Genomic DNA, 23,501 nt, shown 5'->3' on the forward strand with positions numbered 1-23,501 from the left:
TGTGTGTTTACGCATAGCTTACCTATGCTGTTGTACAGCAGAAACCAACATAACATTGTAAAACAATTATATTTCAATAAAAACATATCATTCCTTCTTGACCTTGTAATGGATCACATGACCCTTCATGAGTGCTCAGATATGGATTATGTAAATCGCAAATAATACATCATTTGATATACAGTCTCCGTCCAAAAAACAAAAACAAAAACAAAACAAAACCTTATAGAAACTGTCTCTTGACGTCTAACAGGCAGAGCAGTTCTCAGAGTTTTCTAAGATGCTCTTCCTGAGTTAAAATCTTAAAATTTGGCTTGAATGAATTTTCCAATTCTTTCTTTAAAAAAAAAAATGGTAAATGGTATAAAACATCTTTACCAATTGGGGGTGGGTAAAATATTTTCCATTTATTCTCAACCTAAACCAGTCAAATTCCAATAAAATAAGCACTCATGTGGTTTTGCCGACAAAGGTCCTTCTAGTTAAAGCTATGGTTTTTCCACTAGTCATGTATGGATGTGAGAGTTGGACTATAAGGAAAGCTGAACACCAAAGAACTGATGTTTCTGAACTGTGGTGTTAGAGAAAAGTCTTGAGAGTCCCTTGTGAAGGGACTCCCTTCAAGCCAGTCAATTGTAAAGGAAATCAGTTCTGAATACTGCAAGAACTGATGCTGAAGCTGAAACAAATATTTTGGCCAACTGATGGGAAGATCTGACTCATTGGAAAAGACCCTGATGATGGGAAAGGTTGAAGGCAGGAAGAGAAGGGGATGACAGAGGATGAGATGGTTGGATGGCACCTCCGACTTGATGGACGTGAGTTTGAGCAAGCTCCGGGAGTTGCTGATGAACAGGGAGGCATAAACTGAACTGAACATGTGGGTTATATTATTAAAATCAATTGGATAATTTGAATAAATGGCTGATGACTCGAGGCCAGGTCACACCTTCATTTTATTGCTCTCATCACTGCCTATTCCGGTCTAAGATTATTTTTGTAACAGAATTTTACCTGTCCTTTAAAAGTATTTTGGACCTCAGAGATGACAGATTATAAATAAAAGTAATGCAATGAAAACAAAATATGAAGTGTGGAAGATTTAAAAAAAAAATAAAGTCAGTGCCTAAGAGAATCTCCATTATGCTACGTCCATCTAACTAGTTCTATTAATACTGTTTTCTTTCTGAGACTTTAGAAATTTCTCCACTGAAGCTGTTATCTTGAGAATTTCAGTCACCAAACAACAAAGAAGTAGAGAATGAGCTCACAGTTACTGTGCCCTTTTTCTTTTAATAAAAACTGTACTCTTTCACTGTCCTCTTTCCAATGACTCTTTAGCGAGTGCTTCTTTCTAATGTTTACGCTGAAGTCACCCCAGTTGGAACTCAACTATTTTCAATTTTTAATGAGTTCATAACTAGTCTGGACACCTCTCAAAACTCAGAGACTCTGTGCATAAGTGGAGTCTTTATGTTAACAGTTCTGGCTGTTTGAAATCAGCAACGCCTAGGGTCATAAGTCTTTTTAAAAAGCAAATAAACAGATAATCTTTTTCAGAGTACACATAGCTCTACAGCACACAAAAGTGTTCTGAGGCAGCACCTTTATCACAAGAGCAGAGGAAAAAAGAGAAAGAGATGGATGAGCAAAATGATTAGCTGTTACCATAGTCGCCATGGCAGCACCACAAAACACAATCTTTAAAAAGGTGTTGGCATTTTTTTTTCTATTTTTATCAATAGATAAACCAAGTGCCAACCAAACTCAAATACTGAGGATTAAGACAAAATCCCTGGACAGTGACCAGCATGCCAGGTGCGAGCTGGCCTACTTTGGAGTGAAGTGTAGTTGAGCAGGTGGAGGGCACACCTGTACAGACACATCTGTGTGCATACTGGCAGCTTTTATTTTTTTTGCCTCTGAAATGAAATTTTTATTTAAGGATTACAGAGTGGTAGTGATTGCATCCCTCTTGACTTTTTGCAGAAAATAGATTTTTTAAAAATTTATTTTATGACACTTCTATTTAGAATTTAATCTGAATCTTAACTGCATCACTGTTTATGTATTAACTGTAGAAAATCTCTCTCTCCAGCTAGAATGTAAGCTCCTTGAGAGAAGGGACCTTTTTGGTCTGAACTTCAGACAGATTAATGGCTGCTGGGCATAAAATATGTGCTTAGTTCACATTTGTTAAATGATATGGATGAATATCTGAGGATGCCTCAATGACGTGCAAGTCTAAATTAAGATGAAAATATGAAAAATGCCAAAAAGGAAACATGAATTGTAAATAGCAAGTAATATGCTATAAATATTCCCAACTTCAGGGCTTCCCTGGTGGCTCAGTGGATAAGAATCTGCCTGCCAATACAGAAGACACGGGTTCGATCACTGGTCCGGGAAGATCCCATGCTCTTCAGAGGCGCTAATCCCATGCACCACAGCTACTGAGCCTGTGCTCTAGAGCCTGGGAACTGCAACTATTGAGCTGGCGTGTTGCAGCGTCTGAAGCCGGTGTGCCCTAAAGTCCTGTCTGGAGCAAGAGACGCCACCATAATGAGGAGCCCGTGTACCAAGACCAGAGAAAAGTCCCTGCTTATCGCAAAGAGAGAAAAGCCCGCACACCAACAAAGAGTCAAAATAGATTAAAAAAAAAAAAAAAAAGATTCCCAATTGCATACTTTACCTGATCAGTCTTATTTCATTGAGAAATCTCCTTTCCTAATATTCCAGATATACCAAAGTGCTCAAGTCACCCCAAGGGAAGTATGGAAACATTCACAAGGAAGAGACAGCTTTTTGCTTGTTTCGAGGTGATTCAATTTCGTTTTAATGTAAGTCTAACTTACCTTTAAATTCTTGGCTAGATTTTCTTGTTTTATGATACTATAAAATGGAAATGCCCTTGGCTGTTACATAATAACTAAAATTACACTAAGTTGTCAAAATTAATATCCGTAAAAACTTTCCTAAAAATAATTTTAATACAAGAGATAAGAACATGACGATGTGTACCCTTATGATAAAGAAAAGGGACTAAAAAGGGAAATCAAATACATATTTTAACTGCATGAAAATAGGTTTGGGTTTTCATTTTTGTTTAAATTTAGTACAAAAATTAACACTTACTCTGTTTTAGGCAATGTGCCTCATGATTGAATAAGGCATAGTATCTACTTCAAAGTGCTTACAGACTAACTTCCAGATTCTAATAACTCCAAAAGAGTGAACACGTCATAGACAGTCTGCTTCCTACAGCAAGGGGCTCCATTGCTCCTCTTGGGGGAGAGGCAGGGATTAGAACACAGAGATGGGACGAAACAGCACAACTGTGGCCATGAGGGCTGCATTCCGGAACCGGTCCAAATTCCGTAACCTGGCCACAACGAGGGAAACTGTTAGAAAAACCACAGTATTTATGACATCCTCGTGATTCAAAAAGGACTTGGACGAAGAACTGTGGGTTAAGTTCATTTTCCATCCCAATTATAATTCCAAGAAGGGAAATATCAAAAAGCTTCCAAGGATTCCAGAAACATCCTGACAACCGAAGATGTGGGACCCAGGGCTATTCCATGACCTCATTATCTCTTAGCAGCTCCTGAGTTAACCAGGAGCTCGGAAAAACTTGTTTCTTTCAACCCTCAGAAAACTACAAACTAATAACATATGGCTAGTTTTAAAATTAATTATATATTTTATCAATTTCTCAAACTATTTGTGACAATACCCAATCATTAAGAGAACTGTGTTTATTAAGAAAAATTAAACTGGCTTAGTAAAAATATTTTTCTAATTAGCCTAGAAAATGCTTTGCACAAAGAGATTAGATGTTGGATGCTGATAATTAATTTATAAAACTGGATATGATTATGCCAACAAATTAGGCAACCTAGATAAAAAAGACAAGATTCAGAAAGACAAGAACTACCAGAAATCCTTTAAGAAGACAAAAAAAAATCTGAAGCAAGCTATTGAATTAGTATTCTTAAAACTTTTGAGAAAGAAATCCCAGGTCCAGAAGGATTCACTGGTACATTTGACCAAATATTCAATCAATATTCAAAATGAGGACCAAGATGATTCGATGGTAAAAGAATAGTCTCAACAAATAACACTAGGACAGCTGGGTATCCATATGCAAAAGAATGCAGTTTAACTCTGACTTCACGCTGTATATAAAAATTATATCAAACGGATCAGAGACTTGCCCACAAGGGATAAAATTGTAAGAAAACTCAAGAGTAAATCTTTATGACCTTGGGTTTGAGAATAATTTCTTACCTATGACACCAAAAGGAGAGGTGAACGAAGAAAATACAGATACTGTGAACTTCAAGATTTGTGCTTCAAGAACATCATCAATACAATGAAAAGGTAAGCTCACACATGGGAGAAAATATCTGTAAGTTACACGGTTCATAAGCAGCTACGAATCTAGAGTATATAAAGAACTCTTACCACTCCATGAGAGGATGAGGAACTCGACTAAAAACAGACAAAGGACTTAAAGAGACGTTTCTCCAAAGGAGATATACAAATGGCCACTAAGCATATGAAAAGATGCTCAACACCATTACTCATTTGGGAAATGCAAATTAAAACCACGAGACATTACTTCTCAACCACGAGGATGGCTAAAGTTAGAACCAATAATGAGTGGCAAAAATGTGGATAAACTGTAGTCCTCATTCGTAGTTGGCAGAAATGCAAATTGGTATAGCTGCTTTGGGAAACATATGTCCACACAAAATCTGGTACAAGGTTGTTCATGGCAGTACCATTCATAATAGCAAAACGTCAGAAATAACTGAAAGACGCATCAACTGAATAGATAAACAAAAGGCAGTGTATTGAGATAGTGGAATATTCGGTGATAAACAACAAAATTCTGTAAAGCAATTATTCTTTAATTAAAAAGTAATTTTCAAAAAAGGAATGGGGAACTGATACATGCAACAAACCAATGAATCTTGAAACACTATGCTGGGTGAAAGAAGGTAATTACAAAAGACCACAAATTATATGTTTCCATTTAAATTAAATGTCCAAAATAGGTCTTCAGGAAGTGAATCAGTTGCAGCTAGGGAGGGGAGAAGAGTGAAGTGGGGACAAAGAATGTGGAGTGACTGCCAACAGGAATAGGTTTTCTTGTTGAGTTGATGAAGGAGTTCTAAACTTAGGTGGTGTTGATGACTCTACAACTCTGTGACCAGATTAAAAACTACTGAATCATATATTTTTTGGGAAAAAAAAATGTTTTTATGAAAAAATTCACATGTACACAAAAGTAGAGTGTATAATGCAGGTATCTATTACCTACATTCAACATAATATCAATATTTTGACAATCTTACTATGTTTTAGTAATAGTAAGGGGCTATTATTAATAGGTGTCTTGGCTATATTAATGAATAAATATATGTGTGATTGATGGATGAAATTGAAAGTCACTCAGTAGTGTCTGACTCTTTGTGATCCCATGGACCATACAGTCCATGGAATTCTCCAGGCCAGAATACTGCAGTGGGTAGCCTTTCCCTTCTCCAGGGGATCTTCCCAACCCAGAGATTGAACCCAGGACTCCTGCATTATGGGTGATTTCTTTACCAGCTGAAGACAAGGGAAGCCCCAGTTGATTGACAGATTTATAATAATTAAAAATTACTCATTTTATTATTATTATTCATATACCCCTAGAGATAAGGGTCAGAGAAGGCAATGGCACCCCACTCCAGTACTCTTGCCTGGAAAATCCCATGGACGGAGGAGCCTGGTAGGCTGCAGTCCATGAGGTCGCTAAGAGTCGGACAGGACTGAGCAACTTCACTTTCACTTTTCACTTTAATGCATTGGAGAAGGAAATGGCAACCCACTCCAGTGTTCTTGCCTGGGGAATCCCAGGGACGGGGAGCCTGGTGGGCTTCTGTCTATGGGGTTGCACAGAGTCGGACACGACTGAAGCGACTTAGCAGCAGTAGCAGTAGCAGAGATAAGGGTACATAATATTTTACATATTTTCTCATCTTATAATCCAGTGATTTTTCTTTCCAGTCAATTCTAAATATAGGATATTACAAAGGTTCTCTTTACACAATTATATAATTTAAGTATCCAAATGTCTAAAATGAGGGTATTAAAATACAAATTAAAAATACTAGGATATTATAGGGTGTCCTGGGTGGTGCCAGAAGACCCAGGAGACATGGGTTCCATCACTGGGTCGGGAAGATCCCCTGGAGAAGGAAATGGCTCCCCATTCTGGGAAATCCCACGGACAGAGAAGCCTGGCGAGCTACAAGTCCATGGGGTTGCAAGGAGGCAGACATGACTGAGTGATTGCACAACAACAAAAGGATATTATGACTCTAAGACTTCGGATAAAGCTGCAGTGCTATGAGACAGTGTTTGTACCATGGCACAAAGCCAGAAAGGAAGAAAGTGACAGGGAGTGACACTCCTCCCAGAGCAACAGAAATGCGACGTATTCTTCGCTTGAGGTTTGGGAAAGGCTAGACCCTCAATCATACTACGGAATTTGATGATCACCAGTGAGCCTGAGAAGCACACGCCGTGGCCTCTGTCCTACTGGGCGAGATGCGCCTCTAGCTCTCTAGCCAGTCACACCTGCTCTTACAACACGAGATTCCTAAGTAACCATGGGACTTCCCTTTTCATAGCCTCCCTATCTACTCTGGGACCTCTTGAAATATCAAACATAATATGGATCTTACTAGAAATACCATCTCACTTTGATAAATAAAGACTGCGTTATTTCTTTTGTTCAATTATCTTTCTATGTGGGACATTACTTCTATGTGATTATGAACATTTTTTAATATTGTGGGTGAAATCAGAATCTAATTTAGTTTAAGGTTATATGACATTAAAACTGTTATTATTATTAGAGATTAACTTACAATAAAAATAAAAACAACTTAATGTTATTTATATCATAACTGTTTAGAAAAAGACAAGAGAAAAGAGAAAAAAAAGAGAAGCAGTCAGATGGAATTGATACAAATTACTAATAAAGCTCATACTTCCCCATCCGACATACAAAGGCTTTTAAAATTTCAAACTAACAATTATTATCAAAACCATCAGATGCACATAGAACACCATCAAGCTAGAATTATTAGAATATAGAAAGTGTGAAAAAGTCTGGGGTCAGGGGACCTACGAAGTGATTGATCTGCTCAAAGTCCTTGCTTCCTGAAGAACTTTTTTCATTAAAATGAAAACTGCAAGGCAAGTTTAATGCAGTCTGAACTCTCTGCAGACATTTATAGTTTTATGCTTTCTTAGAAGTACCCAGGTCAGACAAAGAATTCATCTTCACTGAAAATACAAAATGCAGGTATGTTCAAATCTGCTATTTACACTACATACTATATTTTGTTTAACTTTATGGATAGAAAAAAAAAAGGTCATGTATATTACATATTATCAGTTTAAATAAAAAAATGTTGTTTTGATTAAGGAACAATCATGGTATATGACTATTATAAAAATATAGGCTTGTAATTAAGTTCCAATACTTATTGTAAGTTTATACCATTCTATTAACGTATATATTATTATTTTGCTAATATGGTCTTATGATACCAGATAGTAAATAAACATACATATGTAGTTACATTCCATATTTTCAAGAAATACAGTTTTAGTAACTAAATGGGCACGTGCAAATAAAAAAATACAGTATTATCAGGCTGTTCACTATTTCACGCTTTTACAACTTCTGTCTCTGATAAGGTGCTGCTGCTGCTGCTGCTAAGTCACTTCAGTCATGTCTGACTCTGTGCAACCCCATAGACGGCAGCCCACGAGGCTCCCCCGTCCCTGGGATTCTCCAGGCAAGAACACTGGAGTGGGTTGCCATTTCCTTCTCCATACAAGTTACATAGAATTTACCTCACAGTTTTCAAAATCACTGACTTCCCAAACATTGTTCCTGGTCTTCTTTAAAAAAATACAAACATATGAATGCTGATGAAGGGGGAAAAGGCTCCTTTTTTTTCTAGGAACACAAGATTGATAATAAGTGTGGAATGCACTGTACAGAGCTCAATTTGCTGTGTGCACTGTGGACACGTCCTTGATACTAATGTGTGTCTCGAGCTTGGCTCTCAAAGCCGAAAGTCCACGGAGAGATTTGAACTGCTATCCGGAGGCATTTCACGATTTGAGCCAAAAGGTTTACAGTCCTGCATTCCAGCTCATTCTGCTGCTTCTAATTCCAGCTGGACTTAAACTCTTATCTCTGGCCGCCAGGCCCACAGATAGGGCCTATCACAGGAACTCCAATTCGCAGAGGGTACTCAACTCCGCGACCCCCCCGAGATTAAATCCTTCCAGATAGCCTAAGTAAATGGTTCATAACTTGTTCCTGTCACTCCCACTAATGCCTTTGTGCCATAAAAGAGACTAGCAAAGGTGTAAATATCTTCAAATTATGAGCTGAGCTTCCTCTTCCTTGCTTCTGTCAGCAGATCCAGCATCCTTCTCCTTACGGAGAATGAGAAACTCAGAAGCGGCAATTCCTGAACTTTCTTCTCGAGTATTTACGAATCAATTTGCAGGAGTATACAGATACACATTTCCCTTCTCTTCAACATCTTTCTGATAAGCTCTGTGCACCCTCTTCCCCCTCTAAGAAAGACACCATCAGTTAGAAGGGTACAGGTCAGCTATGTAACTTGGTCTATTACCTTGAATCAAACAGAGTTCACCTCAAGGACAGGTGCATCTGATTGTAAAAGCATCTCGCTGTCAATACAAGGGTCGGTGGTGCTCTCCTGTAAACTCTCTGAGACGTTTATTTAAAATAGTCAAAGCAAATATATTATGGGAAATGTTGTTTGAGAACCACTGAAGGAATGAGTTTTAAATCTTCCGTAATTCTGATTTTGCACCCTTCTCATTGGGAAGGATATCTTTGAGAGCAGAACCAAAACCATGATTTATCTTGTTTCTCTTACAGTTCACATTTTTAAACATGCATGATTCCAAGCACACATTTTATCATTCTTTCATATGTTCACACAGTTTTTCATACGTTTTATAATGTATGATATTTTTAATAAAAGCTTGTTGGATTTCGGAGGTGTTAAACAATAGCATGTCCAGAACCCTCCTTAAAAGAAATAAAATTGCTGGTAGAATACATTTTTTTCCATGCCACTTTCAACTGTGGTACAATTGAAATTTGAGTCTATACTTTAAATTCAGTCCAAAGTCTCCCCTGAGTCACTTCCGGCCACTGGCAGTCATGTACAACATCATGGTGATGATCGTGACCTTGCCCTCTCTAGTGCATTTAAGATTATTCTAAAGCGTAGAAAAATATGGGCTTTATCCTGCATGACCACTTTCGTTAAACTTGTAATTTCTTTGTAACTTAATTAAATTGCATACTGCAATAAGTTAAACCCCTTTTATTCAGAGGCAGTCTTTTCACAGAAATGTGTTCCTCTTTGGAGAAATAGTTGTTCAGGACCTAGGAATGCATAACACCAATGATTCTGAGTATTTTTAATTTTACAACATCACTTCTAATGTCCTTAATTTTGATTCCTGGCATAAATCAGGCAATGGGGTAATGCTTTTTGAAACGTTTAATTGACTGTGTGTGTTACATGCACACATTTTTTGAAACACCTCAAACTTAAAATGTAAGTCGGAGTCAAAGATCTATTTCTTGAGAGTAAGCTGCTGACATGATGCTCTATCATATGGTGTATATTTTCTACAAACAAGCATTCTCCTGTCTAATCATAATCCACTCATCCAAATTAACATGGTCACATTACTATCATTTAATCCTCAGGCCTCATTTAAACCGTCCCAATTATGCCCTTTATACTAAAAAAGAAAAACCCAGCTAAAATCACACAGCATGTTTTGCTGTCACGTCTCATCTCTTCAGATACTTTAGTCTGGCGCCATTCCTGGGTTTTGCATGACTATCACACTGTGGAATTTTTGAAGATGACACGACAGTTATTTTATAGAATGTTTGTCATTTGGATCCGTCTGCTGTTTCTGCATGATTCCGGGTACGTGTCTTTGGCAGGAATATCACCAAAGGCATGCTGGGTCCTTCCCCTGCACCATCAGGAGGCACGTGGATCCAATGTTCCCATCACTGAGGACGGTCCCTTGGACGTGTTTAAGGCAGTTATCTGCCAACGTCAGCTTCACTGCAAAGGAATTCTTTGTAATTAGTATTTTATAGGCAGGTATTTTGAATTTCTGTTCCTTATTACACTCTCAATGTATTCAGCACAGGCTGACAGATTCCTATTTCATTGCATGGGTTATAGTCACTCAGTTACCATCATTAATAGGATGCTTCAAATTGTCCCAGGTTTGGCCAGCTGGACAAGTTAGTTCCTTTACTTTGTTCATGTAGCTGCATCATTTTTGAGGGACCTCCTTGCCTTCTGACAATATGATCTTTTTAAACCTTCCTCAGTGATGGAAGCAGCTCTGTTCATTTTTTTGTAGAAAAACATGGGTTTAGAAGCCAAGACTGAGCTGCATGCTTGTTGCCCCTCAGGCATCATTTCTTTAAGGGCCTCTTGGCAGACTGAGCTAGGGAATAGATGCGCAACACACACACACACACACACACTACACACACATACAGCAATTTTAACTGTATTTCTACACCTCTTCATACTAACATTATGAATTCGCACCAATAACCCAAATTCCAGTCCAACTTCTTTGAGTGTCCTTTTCTTTCCTCATCCTTTTTGGAGCTCTGCTCTCAGATGGACAGGAACATCCCCTTCATGCGTCTGGTTATCTGGCCAGTTCCTCTCTTTGCTACAGTCCCCCATCGTGCAGCCAGAAGCCCTCTCACCACTTGGACTCTGACACCCGCAGCCAGGCCGCCCCTCACCCTGCTCAGGCTCCGCCTTCCCACGACAGCTGGATCCCCCTCACAAGAGAACTTCTCAAATTGCTGGGCTCGCATCTCCCACGGGAGGCGAATCCCCGCCACACGCACACGGAGACGCCTGGCCCACCTCCACTGGGCCCCGCACCATGTCACTGCAGTACCAAGCTGTGCAGGTGTCCTCGCCACCGTGGGCAGGCTGCAGGCACCCCCGGGACATCCCAGGTCTGCTCCTGCGCCTCCTCTCTTGCTTGGGCCCTGAACTTCTGCTCTGAGTCACGTGGCTCCCCCTCCGTGCCCAGCACAAATGTCTACCGAGCATTCATTCTGGCTGTGAAGTGTTCAGAAAGGAAAGAAAAAAACTGTGCATCCAATATAAAATGACAATGAAGCGTCCAGAGTTAAGTACGAATTTTGTTTATACATTAAAAATTTTTTAATTAAAAATATTTTTATTTATTAAGTACAAAAATTATTTATCCAATAATTTTATTCATTACTAATCCAATTAATTCCTAGTGCAAATACCTCAACTGAAATGACAACTATCAAAATAGAAGTTTGGGGCCTGTATAAATTTGCATATAGGCAAACAGTAAAAACTAATGGTAATAAAATAACCTTCCCATGGGACTCAGTGGTAAAGAATCCAGCTGCCAGTGCATGAGATGCAGGAGACTCGGGTTCAGTCCCTCAGTCGGGAAGGTCCCCTGGCGTATTGGAGAAGACACCTTCTCAAATTTAGCTTGATGTAATTTATTTCTGCTTGCTTTAATGAGATTTCTGGATTGAAGAGAGAAATATAAATCGAGATTTGCACCATACGATGAAGATACAGAACCACTTTATGTTCAGCACTAATATTTTTGACTGAAAACAATGCAACAAACACTCCCGGTATTGAAAGAACAAACTTATCAAGGCCATAAAATAAGGAGGTTCCTTTTTAATTATAAAGGAAATAGTAATCATATGAGTGCCAGATAAAGACTTCAAAACACATATCCTTTCTCAGGATAAATAACTTGTTTGCCACGGGCAGATGACGCATGGGCTAATAGCAGACCGGTGGGCCTTGGATATGAAGTCATACCAATGATCTATTTAGCAAAAATAGCATAACACACATCACATTTGCCTGCTTTGTGCTTATCACATTATATTCCTTAGAATCAGATTTGTCTTCTACTTATTTTACCATATCTCTGTTGGATGTCACTATGGAAATATGTGTTTAAACAGCGGTGTCTACATAGAAAACTACTTATTTACACGCTGTCAGCCCTCTCAATTATAGCACTGGCAGCCTCTACATAAGCCAGCAGCTCAAGTTTTTTGGAGGCTTATTTTTATATTTTTCTGTGTTGCTTGCTTCTGATTAATGAGGAGAGAAGGGAAAACGTCCCTGTATCTTCGGCAGATAACAAATTTACCACGAGTTCATTATAGATTTCATTTCCTGTCCTGCTGGCTTCTTAATTCATGGCAGCAAAGAGCAGAAGGAAGATTAGTCTATGTAAGGTTAGGGTGACATTTGGACATTTCTCTCATGTAGATAGGTAGATAGCAGTATAAAACATTTTAAATAGGAGTAACTGAGAGATATTTTCTCCCTTCATTTGATATGCTGAAATGTATCCAAGGCAATCTTCCATCCTCCAGTAGCTTCCATATCTAGCCAATTTCTAGATTCACCAGGGCACTAGCTTTCCTCCAAATACACTTTTAGTTGATAACAGGTAAACAGGGAGCTGTGTGTAGCCTTGAATATAGAGCATACCACAAAGCTTCAAAAACTCTTAAAGGCAGCTCACTCTCTTGACTCAGCTAAAGGTACACAGTTTTCTGTTTCTATTTCTTCACGTTCTTAGTCCATTCAGCAGTGTAAGGCAGATCTCAGCATCTCAGCATCAGAAGAGAGCCTACAACATCTAGGGCACCCACCCAAATGTGAAACTAAAGAACTCCTCTTAGGACGACGGGAGGCTAGTCTTTCTTAATTTCCACCCTTACAATGTCGATTTAAGATTTTGCTATAGGTCTATATAGAAACCTAGACAGCATATTAAAAAGCAGAGACATTACATTGCAGACAAAGATGCATATAGTCAAAGCTATGGTTTTTCCAGTAGTCATGTACAGATGTGAAAGTTGGACCATAAAGAAGGCTGGGAGCTAAAGAACTAATGCTTTTGAAATGTGGTGTTGGAGAAGACTCAGGAGAGTCACTTGGATTGCCAGGAGATCAAACCAATCAATTCTAAAGGAAATCAACCCTGAATATTCACTGGAAGAACTGATACTGAAGCTGAATCTCCAATACTTTGGCCACCTGATGCGAAGAGCTGACTCATTGGGAAAGACCCTGATGCTGGGAAAGATTGAAGGCAAGAGTAGATGGAGTGACAGAGGATGAGATGGTTGGATGGCATCACCGACTCAAAGGGCATGAGTTTGAGCAAACTCCAGGAGACAGAGAAGGACAGGGAAGCCTGCAGTGCTGCAGTCCATGGGTTTGCAAAGAGTTGGACACAACTGAGAGAATGAAAAACAACAGCAAGAACAAAATAAAAAAAAAAAAGTTGATTTGCATACTTAGCAATAAAGGATAAATCATTACAAAGATTGTTCGGGTGCAAAGAAAGCAATTAGAGAAAAAGTTCCTATATAATGGAAATAGCTATATTAATAAAAGAATTGTTCAATAGAGTGAATGAGTCAAGGGACGGACCAGTGCTTCTCAAACTCTGGTGTGCATGTGAATGACCAGGACTTGTGGTTAAAATGCAGAGTTTTAGACAGTAGGTCTAGGGTGGACTCTGAGACTGAATTTCTGACAAGCTCCCAGCTGACACTGGTGTTGCTGCTCCATTTCCATTCTGCCAGGGATAAGGATCTAAGAGATAAAGTTATGAATATTTCCAAAACTCAGAGGACATAGATGAAGAGAGAGGAATAAAAACAAAGTTTCGCTTGTTTTTTAAATGGAAGCTAAATTAAGAAGTAACAGGATTCATCTAATTAGTAGAGAAAAGGCAGATCTCCTCACTCTCTGAGCTGGGACACGCATCTTCTCCTGCCCTCAACTGACTGAATGATATCCACACCTGCTTTGTGAGGGTGATCCTCTTTACTCAGTCTACTGATCCAAAGCCTAGTTTTTCCAGAAACACCTCCCAAACACACCCAGAAATAATGCTTTACCATCTCTCTGGGCATCGCTCAGCTTAGTGAAGTTGACTCACAAACCTAATCATTAGAGTAGGTAAATACTTACCTAAAGACGTACAAAGCAAAACATTTTTTAAAAGTCATAAAAGTGGGGAACATAGAAAACAAAATAAAATAAACCAAACAATGAACTGACAGAGGAGTCTACAGAAAGTAACAGATGTGAATTAGAACAGGAAATCCAATTAGTTCATGAAGAACGTCCTCAACGAGAAAGTACCTTCGATGACAACAAATTCTGTGATTAATAACAAAACTTTCTTAATCACAATATGAAGTCATGTTACTTTCATCAATAAGAAAAATGAAAGCCAACCTCTCTGAGAAAAATAGAAAGTAATAAAATAAAGGCATGAATCAAGTACAAAACAATATAAAATATGACAGATTTTTTTAGTTAATTTGTATCTTTTATTGACTTTCACATTTGGAACATTATTGGCTGGTACAGGTTGAGAATATAATTAGAATATGATGTCCTCCTTATGGATCTAATCATATGACATAGTTGGTACAAGGTAATTAAGGTTTATTTGTTTTAGATTTTTTTTTAAATCAACTTATCAGCAACACATGGAAAGCTTCACTATGGTGAAAGAATGCAATACCAATCTTATAAGCCCTGTTAATGGAATCATAAGGATAGGGCTGACTGAACTTAGGAGGAGGGGAAAAAAGGGAAGAATTAAAAAATGGAGACATATACATTCCCTTCTTTTAGAAAATACTTGGTGGATATTATACAAGATTGCTGGATAAATAAAGGTTAAATTATGTTATTGAAAGTAATAATGCACTTTAGTATTATATCAAATAACTGAAGATGGGCTGTTATCTGGCTTAACATGTGAAAGTTCCAACAAGGCAGAGACTATGCTGCTTCTCCTATCCCTAGAAGATCCCAGTTAATATTGTGGAAGGTTGGCTAAACAACAGAAATGGAGTGAGAGAAGAGGCTCGGCACAGAGTAAGTATGCTGAGTTTTACATTCAAGATGGTGAGTAAATAGGCATAGTAAAGGCTATTAAGTCCACACACAATTCCTTCATGATTATATTCCTCAAAGGAAATATATTTTTTAAATGTTTATAAGTGGCTAACTCTGGGGAACAGAACTGAAGCATGAGAGTCAGATTTTTTTTTTTTTTTGAAGAAAGTAAGAAAGCATGTATTAACTAAAAGTATTTTAAATGTTAATACGACTAAAGTTTGAAACACTCTAAACATTTTCAATCTCATTAAAATCTATTTTAAAAAATATTTTTAATAATAGACTTCCCTCATTTATTTCTTCATTTTACTTAGGAGGAGTTCAGCATGCCAACCTAATTTTTTCTGGAAGTTTGCACAAATCATACAGGAGACCTGAATGAGATATAATTTGGGAAGCACGCTGACACTATTGAAGTTCACGGAAAGAAAAGCACTCACATTCTCGATACAGCTCCATGCCTGTGATCACTGTCTTTTCACCTTTGTGATACATCTAAGTTTCACCTGGGGATTGGAGAAGCGTTTCAGACATGTGTCTATGGTGGGCATGGAGATTCTTTGCTTAAAAATAAAATATTGTACCTCAAAGGGATTATTTTATAAATAAATGCTAACGTTGAGAGGACAGTGGAATTTCTGATGTCACAGAGAAAAGCACGACTGAGTCATCAACAGGATAATGCTGACCTGGAGAGCCACAAGCCTTTGTAAACAGCTGCCCTTATATTTCTAAAGTGCCCTCAATTGAATCCTTTTATATTTTCTTATTTCCTGTTGCTAGAAACCAGCCTTAGGCACATTTGTTTGTGAAGTTATTGGCAAAACTGCGAAGCCGTGGGTGTCTACAAAAGACGGCAATCCCCTGACCCTCAGGGGACTGTCCAACTTTCCAACAGATAAACAGTTCCCTTTCTCTGTGCCCAGCTGTTTTCAAAGAAGGGTCTGGTCTATAACCTTTGGGCGTGCTCAGTCACATCACTCGTGTCCAGTTGTTTGCAACCCTATAGAGCGTAGCCCGTCAGGCTCCTCTGTCCATGGGATTCTCCAGGCAGGAATACTGGAGTGGGTTGCCATGATATCCTCCAGGGGATCTTCCTGTAACCTTATTTGAAGTTAAAATCCAATAGCATTTAAGATCCAAGTCCAAGACTCGTTTGTTAACCCTCTTCTTAGCCCAACACACATTTCATGAAGCGTCAGTGTTTTCTACCAACCGAGATAAACAATAGCAAAAAAAGCCAGAATGTAGCAGGAACTCCAATCAGGGGATTTAAAATACGTATTTATAATGGAGTCTGCAGATTGCTAAGTACTATGTATGTTATATTAAAAAGGTAATTCAATTCTGAGGATAAAAGGGATTAAATTTAAGCCAAAGCATCCAGGCAGGATAGTTAATGCAGTGACACAGGGGGATGGAGGGCACTTTTCAGCACTATGGGAACTTTTACCAACACAGGCACTGCTGTACACAAAACAGATACACCACCAGGGCCTGCTGCATAGACAGGGGATTAGAGCCAACACCTTAAAATAACTATAATGGAAAAGAATCTGAAAAAAAAAAAAAAAAACATATGTATAACTAAATCTCTTTGCTGTTCACTCAAAACACTGGAAATCAACTGTACTTCAATTAAACAATCAAACTGAGGCACAGCTGAGTAGTACGTCTTCACGCTCTGACCCAGCATAAGACTAGACATCAACCATCATGGCAAAGCTATGAAAATACACAAGTAAAAGCCATCCTCAGGAAAGAGATATTTCACAGAACTTGTCAGAAAGCATGACCTGCCTTAGCAATAGCACGTGATGAAAGCCTGCACTTCCAGAAATTCAGGATTGCGAACAAGATGCAATGAGTGAGGCCACAGGCGGTCCTGGGGAGAGTGACGTGGGCAGGAAGGTCCCAGGGGAACCAACGACTCTGGACAACAAAGGGAAAGCTACCGGCTGGAGAAAGAAGGAGTTGAGCCCATTAGACTCACCAAAGAGGCTGCTTCCTTGTTTGGTTGTTTTTACTAACTTTTAGAGAGAAACTAGAAGATAAAATTAGAACCCCTCTATTTATTATTTATAGTATGAAGTATTAGCACAAAGAGCTGCCTCAGCTAGGTTTATTCATCTCTACAGATGCCATCCATTAAACACTTTGCAATATCCCCAAAGCCCTCACAGAATGATTGCTTTTTCGTTATTTACTGCGTTCTCAGCTGTTCATGAGTCAAACTGTGTTCCTCTGTGCTGCTGCTATAATTTTAGGTTGTACATTACTCCAGACCTTAAGCTTATACAATATCCCCGGACCAAAATCAAGGATTCTTTCCCCTGTCACAACCAATTAGCATCACATACTGATTATGGACTGTGAGACACTTGACAAATCTAGAACTCTTAACATATATCCTTGAGGTTTCTTTAACAATATGCTGAAATCTGTTCGTAACTTTGTGGTTAGTAATGCTGTGGGTTGAGTAATTTTGAAACTCAGTTGTGTGAACTATCAGTTCAGTTCAGTTCAGTTCAGTCATTCAGTTGTGTCTGACTCTTTGTGACCCCATGAATCACAGCACGCCAGGCCTCCCTGTCTATCACCAACTCCTTGAGTTCACCCAAACTCATGTGCATCAAGTCGGTGATGCCATCCAGCCATCTCATCCTCTGTCATCCCCTTCTCCTCCTGCCCCCAATCCCTCCCAGCATCAGGGTCTTTCCCAGTGAGTCAACTCTTCGCATGAGGTGGCCAAAGTATTGGAGTTTCAGCCTCAGCATCAGTCCTTCCAAAGAACACCCAGGACTGATCTCCTTTAGGATGGACTAGTTGGATATCCCTTGCAGTCCAAGGGACTCTCAAGAGTCTTCTCCAACACCACAGTTCAAAAGCATCAATTCTTTGGTGCTCAACATTCAGTGTGAACTATGGAATAAAATAAATGACGTGATATATCAATGTCTCCAGTAATGTGGTTTCTCCCCATGGAAGAGGATAGATACAGATACTGAAGAGAGAACGGTGATGGAGAATTCTGCGGTGCTGGATTTGAATCAGCATCGTCTGGAAGAACTGGTGAAAGGACATGTGTACACATGTGCCAGTGTATCATTTACTGAAACATTCGAGAAGCAAAGACATCTGTAGTAACGTGGACACCTAACACCTGCATTCGAGGACTCAGATAATCAAAGATGAGCCTGCAACACCCTGTGCTTAAGAACCCGGACGTTTTCAAAGACTGATGGGGATATATCAAAAATATGCAGAGGCTGGTGTAACAGACTGCTGCTGGCCACTTACTTCTTTCAAGAATGATGTGACAGAGTAAATGGAAAAATAATAAAACCAAGCCTCTTTCTACTTGCAGTCACAAAATGCAACATTGACTTGAACAGGAATATCAATGGATCCTTCGAAACCTGTTGGGGAATAAGACATTCACATGATCTCAAAGTAGCACCCTCCCCTTTTTTATGTGCTAATTACTCCAGGGAAAGGTTGCCTTCACAAGGAAGATATATGATGGACGTCATGTTCCCAGATGATGAAACTCAGCATCACTAGTATCAAAAGATAAGATGTGTGCCCGCGGACGAGATGCAAGGTGACTTACACACCATCTAGGAACTGTACACACCAACTTGCCATTTACTCTGACTGTGATAGGATCACGGGGAAGAACCTCAGGAAAAATCCAGGTTGTGGGGCATTCCAAAAGACAACTGGCCTGAAGTCTTTACAATGTCAGGCAGAGGTGGTGGAAGACAAGAAATGGCAGAAAGTTATGATACAGTGACGACTCAAGGAATATGAGATGGCCTGACATGACAGGATGACCAAGAGCAATCCTTGCCTTAACCAGGAAGAGGAAAACAAAACAGCCATAAAGGGCATGTGGGGGACAAAGGTGGTCATCTGCTCATGGGCTGCATATTAAAAAATAACACTAAATCAATATTAAATTTCATGGATATTATAGTAATGATGTGAGATGTGAGACTTTAGATTAGAGGGATACATGCTGAGATATTAGAAGAAAAATAGTATGACATCTGCAAATTTCAAATAAATTGATAAAATATATGTGTGTGTGTGTGTGTGTGTGTGTATGTACACTCTTACAAATATGCCATTTATCTCATGTCTGTGTGTGGATTTGGGGGCAGAAATATGGTGCTTATACTAGTTCCTCAATTTTTCAATAGTTTTACAATTTAAAAAAAAAATAGAGAACATTTCTGTGGGAGAGAAAGAAGGAAGAAAAATAACCAGAAGTTTCTGTTGATTGAATTAAGGAAATCACTTTTCAATATGCAAAGCATCTGGGCAATTGGATTTTTCACATTTTAGCTAGTTCCACTGATGCCTCACAGTCTTACTTTCATAACCTCAATAAAAATCTACTGCCAAATGTTTGAATCCAAAGTTCTTTCCAATGTGTCTGAAAGTAGAAACTGTGTTCCCAATATAGAGAATCAAAATGAGCTTTTAAAGTCATTCACAACATTAGTAGCCAAGACATTATGAGAGACCTGCGAGTCTAAGCCAATTTTCTGATTTTTAATCCAAATAGTTTATCTCAATTTAACACCCTCAATACTTTGATCTATATCATACTGTACTAACACTAAGCATATTTCTATGCTGGAAAATTTGAATAGGTGATGTGAAAACTTGAATGGTATTTGTGTCCATCAAACAGCACTTAACATTCAAAATCCATTTATATATCCAATGTTAGACGAAATATTGTGGTGACATTCTTTTAGACGAAATTGTTTCATGTGGAAAATGATATTCCAGTCTAATTTTGCGGAGGAGATTCACTATGAAACAAAGAAAATTTAAAGAGTATTCATGTCTCCTTACTTACTAGAATGCTTTCCACAAAGAATCCCTGATTTTTTCAGGCCATTTTTTAAGATTCTTATTCAAACACTGCATATAAAACAGGCAGAACCATTTTCAGCCATGAAGGAACTTAAGTTTACTTTGTGCTTCCCTGGTGGGTGTATGCAGAATGTCAGATGAGGCATGCTTTGCAGGTAATCGGGTTTCCCACATGGCGCTTTGGTAAAGAATCCACCTGCAATGCAGGAGACGTGGGCTCCATCCCTGGGTCGGGAAGGTCCCTTGGAGACGGGAATGGTACCCACGTCAGTATCCTTGCCTGGAGAATTCCATGGACGGGGAGCCTGGCGGGCTTCGGTCAGACATGATTGAATGACCAACACTTTCACTTTCACCGGCCTTTTGGCCTAACACAGTGCCCTATGGAAGTACTTCATATATGTAGTACCAAAGGACTTTTGATTTTAACAAGATTACCCACTGTGAAAGCTGGGAATGGGGTGTCTTCCTGAGTCCACTTTATCTCATCTCAGAAGCCATCTTCATACTCGTCTCATTACAAGTATCCCTGTATTTCTATCTCTCAACATCTTTCTCAACTAACACTTAGACAATATTCAGAAATCTCATTGAAATTGTTTATAATGACTAACACGTTAGTTAACAATCCTAAGGTATTTTAAAGATGCAAATATTTAAATACAATAAAGAAATGGTATTTATGGCATAATATACTAAATATACTTGAGTGCCATCACTAGAGGATAAGGCCTGCTCTGGATCTGTGTCCCTCCCGTCTGAACTATCAGCACCTTAAGGATAGCTGGGAGGTCTTTCACTGCACTTATCATGCTATCCTTGGTATATGTCTCTCAAGAACTGACTCACTGTTTTCATGATTTAAAATAAATGAAAAATATACTAGCAGGCTTAGAGTTAATTTGAGGATGATAATATGACATCTTCCTATAAAAGCAGAGGATGAAATTATGTCATATGTACTGAACTGTTTCCAGGTATTAAGCCATATGAAATATCATGTATTTATTGAGCAGAAACTGCATTTAGAAATACCCAATTTAAAAGAATGCTTAAAGGTCATCAAGCGTGATTACATTCTGTTCAACATTATAAAATGCAGTCAAGTGTAAATGATTATCAAGGAAATTATGAATGATTCATTCACAGCCGATTTTTCATTAGAAGGTAATGTCTCCTTTCCCGTAAAGTCAACATTATGATCCAGGATGCCATTTATCAGAATTTATGTTATTAAACAAGAGAGGAGAAGGGAATTTTCTTAAGCACCTCACATCACTTCAATTATTTTCCATCTAAAAAGGAAGACACACATTGCAGTCACTGGAGGGAGAGTGCGTATAGTATATGGAGAGCGAGTACAATATGATTTGAGACACATGTCGATTTTATTTATATGTGTGTGTACGTGTGAGGACATGTGTATGGTTTAATCACTGAGTTTTGATTTAATGACTAAATGTCAATTACAAATGTTTCTTTATTGTATCTAAATATTTGCGTCTTTAAAATACCTTAGGATTGTTAACTAATGTGTTAGTCATTATAAACAATTTAAATGAGATTTCTGAATATTTTCTAAGTGTTAGTTGAGAGAGATGTTGAAAGATAGAAATACAGGGATACTTGTAATGAGACGAGTATGAAGATGGCTTCTGAGATGAGATAAAGTGGATTCAGGAAGACACCCCATTCCCAGTTTTCACGGTGGGTAATCTTGTTAAAATCAAAAGTCCTTTGGTACTACATATATAACCAGCACTAGCTAAGGAGATTTATTCCAGTAAAAATCTCTTTAGTGTGTTAAATACACGTTCCACAGCGTCTTTTTGCCACTGAGATTTAAGAGTTATTTTTACTTCCTGTCTCTTTAAAAAACTACTTCACAATTTACAGGGCCACTGCTCACTTCTTATATTTTAAAAAATATAAAGAGGAATTTAGAAAAATTACAACCCCTCCTGAACAGTAGATTAAATGTGTCCTTCAGCAAATTTTCATGACTGACATACTATGCTTAGTGCAAGTTACATCAATAGATATATAATATTGAGAGAATAATCACCAAGTATTCTCATGTACTTGGCTTAACAGTTTTAATCCATTCTAAGTAGAATAATTTGATTAATAAACTGTCGGTCAAATAAGGATCTATTAGTCTGTGGCTTATTTAATTGAATCCATGGAAAAGCTTGTGAGGAATCCATTGATCACAGCAAGAAAACAATTCCTACTTGGGGTGCTTCTAATCTCACACTCTTATTGCTATGTGTGGCTTTAAATTGTGGATTGATTTCTGCATCATGATTCTCGTGAGAAGGAACTTATTAGGAAAGAGAAGAGACCACGGAGGCGTGTGCAAATAAACACCGAGTCCTTGGAACTTGAGTCCTTGTCGCACAGGTTCCCTCTGGCGTACCCTCTGCAGTCTGATCCAGTCCAACCTGGTAACTGTTTACCATGCAGAGGGTGTTCACAAGTTCATGGGTGTATTTATCCTACACATGGAGACTGAGTGTGTGCTGTGCCCCCTGAAGGACCATGCATTACTGAAAATCCTTGGAATAAATACCCTGCACAGTGCTCACAGTCTAGTCAGACAGAGACTGGGAAACAGACAGCAGCAGCTGATTGACAGAAATGAGACTGTAGAGAGGTGCGCCGGCAGTGAAGGAGTGCTGGGGGGGTGGGGGATGCAGGAGAGCTCTGAGTAGTGCAATATACCTGAAATGTGGCGGGCGTGGGAAAATAAAACGACCACAGGCTGCACAGATCAAAGAAGTGCACATCCAGGCATGGGGCTTTTACTCTGCACACGAGCGGCAGGAATGGAGGCACTGTAAGAAGCTGAGGAGCAGTGTCCATTCTAGAGCTCACGACCTAAAAGGCAAGAAGGCGGTTTCAGATCCATGGAGTGTGTTTCATCAAACCGCACAGGATAATTTCTGAGCAACACACAAAAATGTAAATCACCGAGGGAAAGCAGTGGTAATTCATGATGACATAAAAACCACTCTAAATCACCAACACAAAGCAGGCAAAGAAAATGTTCCTTAGAGTAGAAAGAGAGAGAGAAGGCGGGGCTTAAAAATCCATGGTGAAGAGTGATTCTAAATCTCTACATTGACACGTAAATGGCTTTGCATCAGGCTATGCTAGAAAGTTATGTGATTTCAAACAAGACTTATATTCAGGAGGAGATTCCCGGCAGCCTGTTACAAGCATGCCCTCTAGTTGGCATTCTCGTTACTAGGGTTCAAAGTCTTACAGACATGCACACTGCAGCCCTTCCCCTTACCAAGGGCGTGTGACTTACAGGCAATGTAAAATTCGGCAGAGACTGTGAGAAAGGTCCAAAGACTTCTGAATCAAGTCTTTCTCAACACATGGGAAAATTGAGTTGAATTGATAAATTTTTCCCATAAAAAGATCACCCAAAATCTTGCCATGCCCTACCCTGGCCCTGGAACATCT

The 23,501-nt window shown here is 38.8% G+C and overlaps 1 protein-coding gene across 8 annotated transcripts in view; it reads right to left on the bottom strand.

Moving 5' to 3' along the window:
- Positions 1–23,501, bottom strand: part of PRKN (parkin RBR E3 ubiquitin protein ligase) — a 1,238,243-nt gene that overhangs the window by 688,422 nt on the left and 526,320 nt on the right. For 5 of the 8 annotated variants that reach the window (XM_070377000.1, XM_070376999.1, XM_070376996.1 and 2 more), the window contains one exon: positions 22,752–22,907. The exons of the other annotated variants lie outside the window; for them this stretch is intronic. In XM_070377000.1, coding sequence (XP_070233101.1) covers positions 22,752–22,907 — 156 coding nt within the window. The remainder of the gene's footprint in view (positions 1–22,751; positions 22,908–23,501) is intronic. 8 annotated transcript variants of the gene reach the window in all.

This window comes from Bos mutus, chromosome 9 (assembly GCF_027580195.1).
Source record: "Bos mutus isolate GX-2022 chromosome 9, NWIPB_WYAK_1.1, whole genome shotgun sequence".
NCBI lineage: Eukaryota > Metazoa > Chordata > Mammalia > Artiodactyla > Bovidae > Bos > Bos mutus.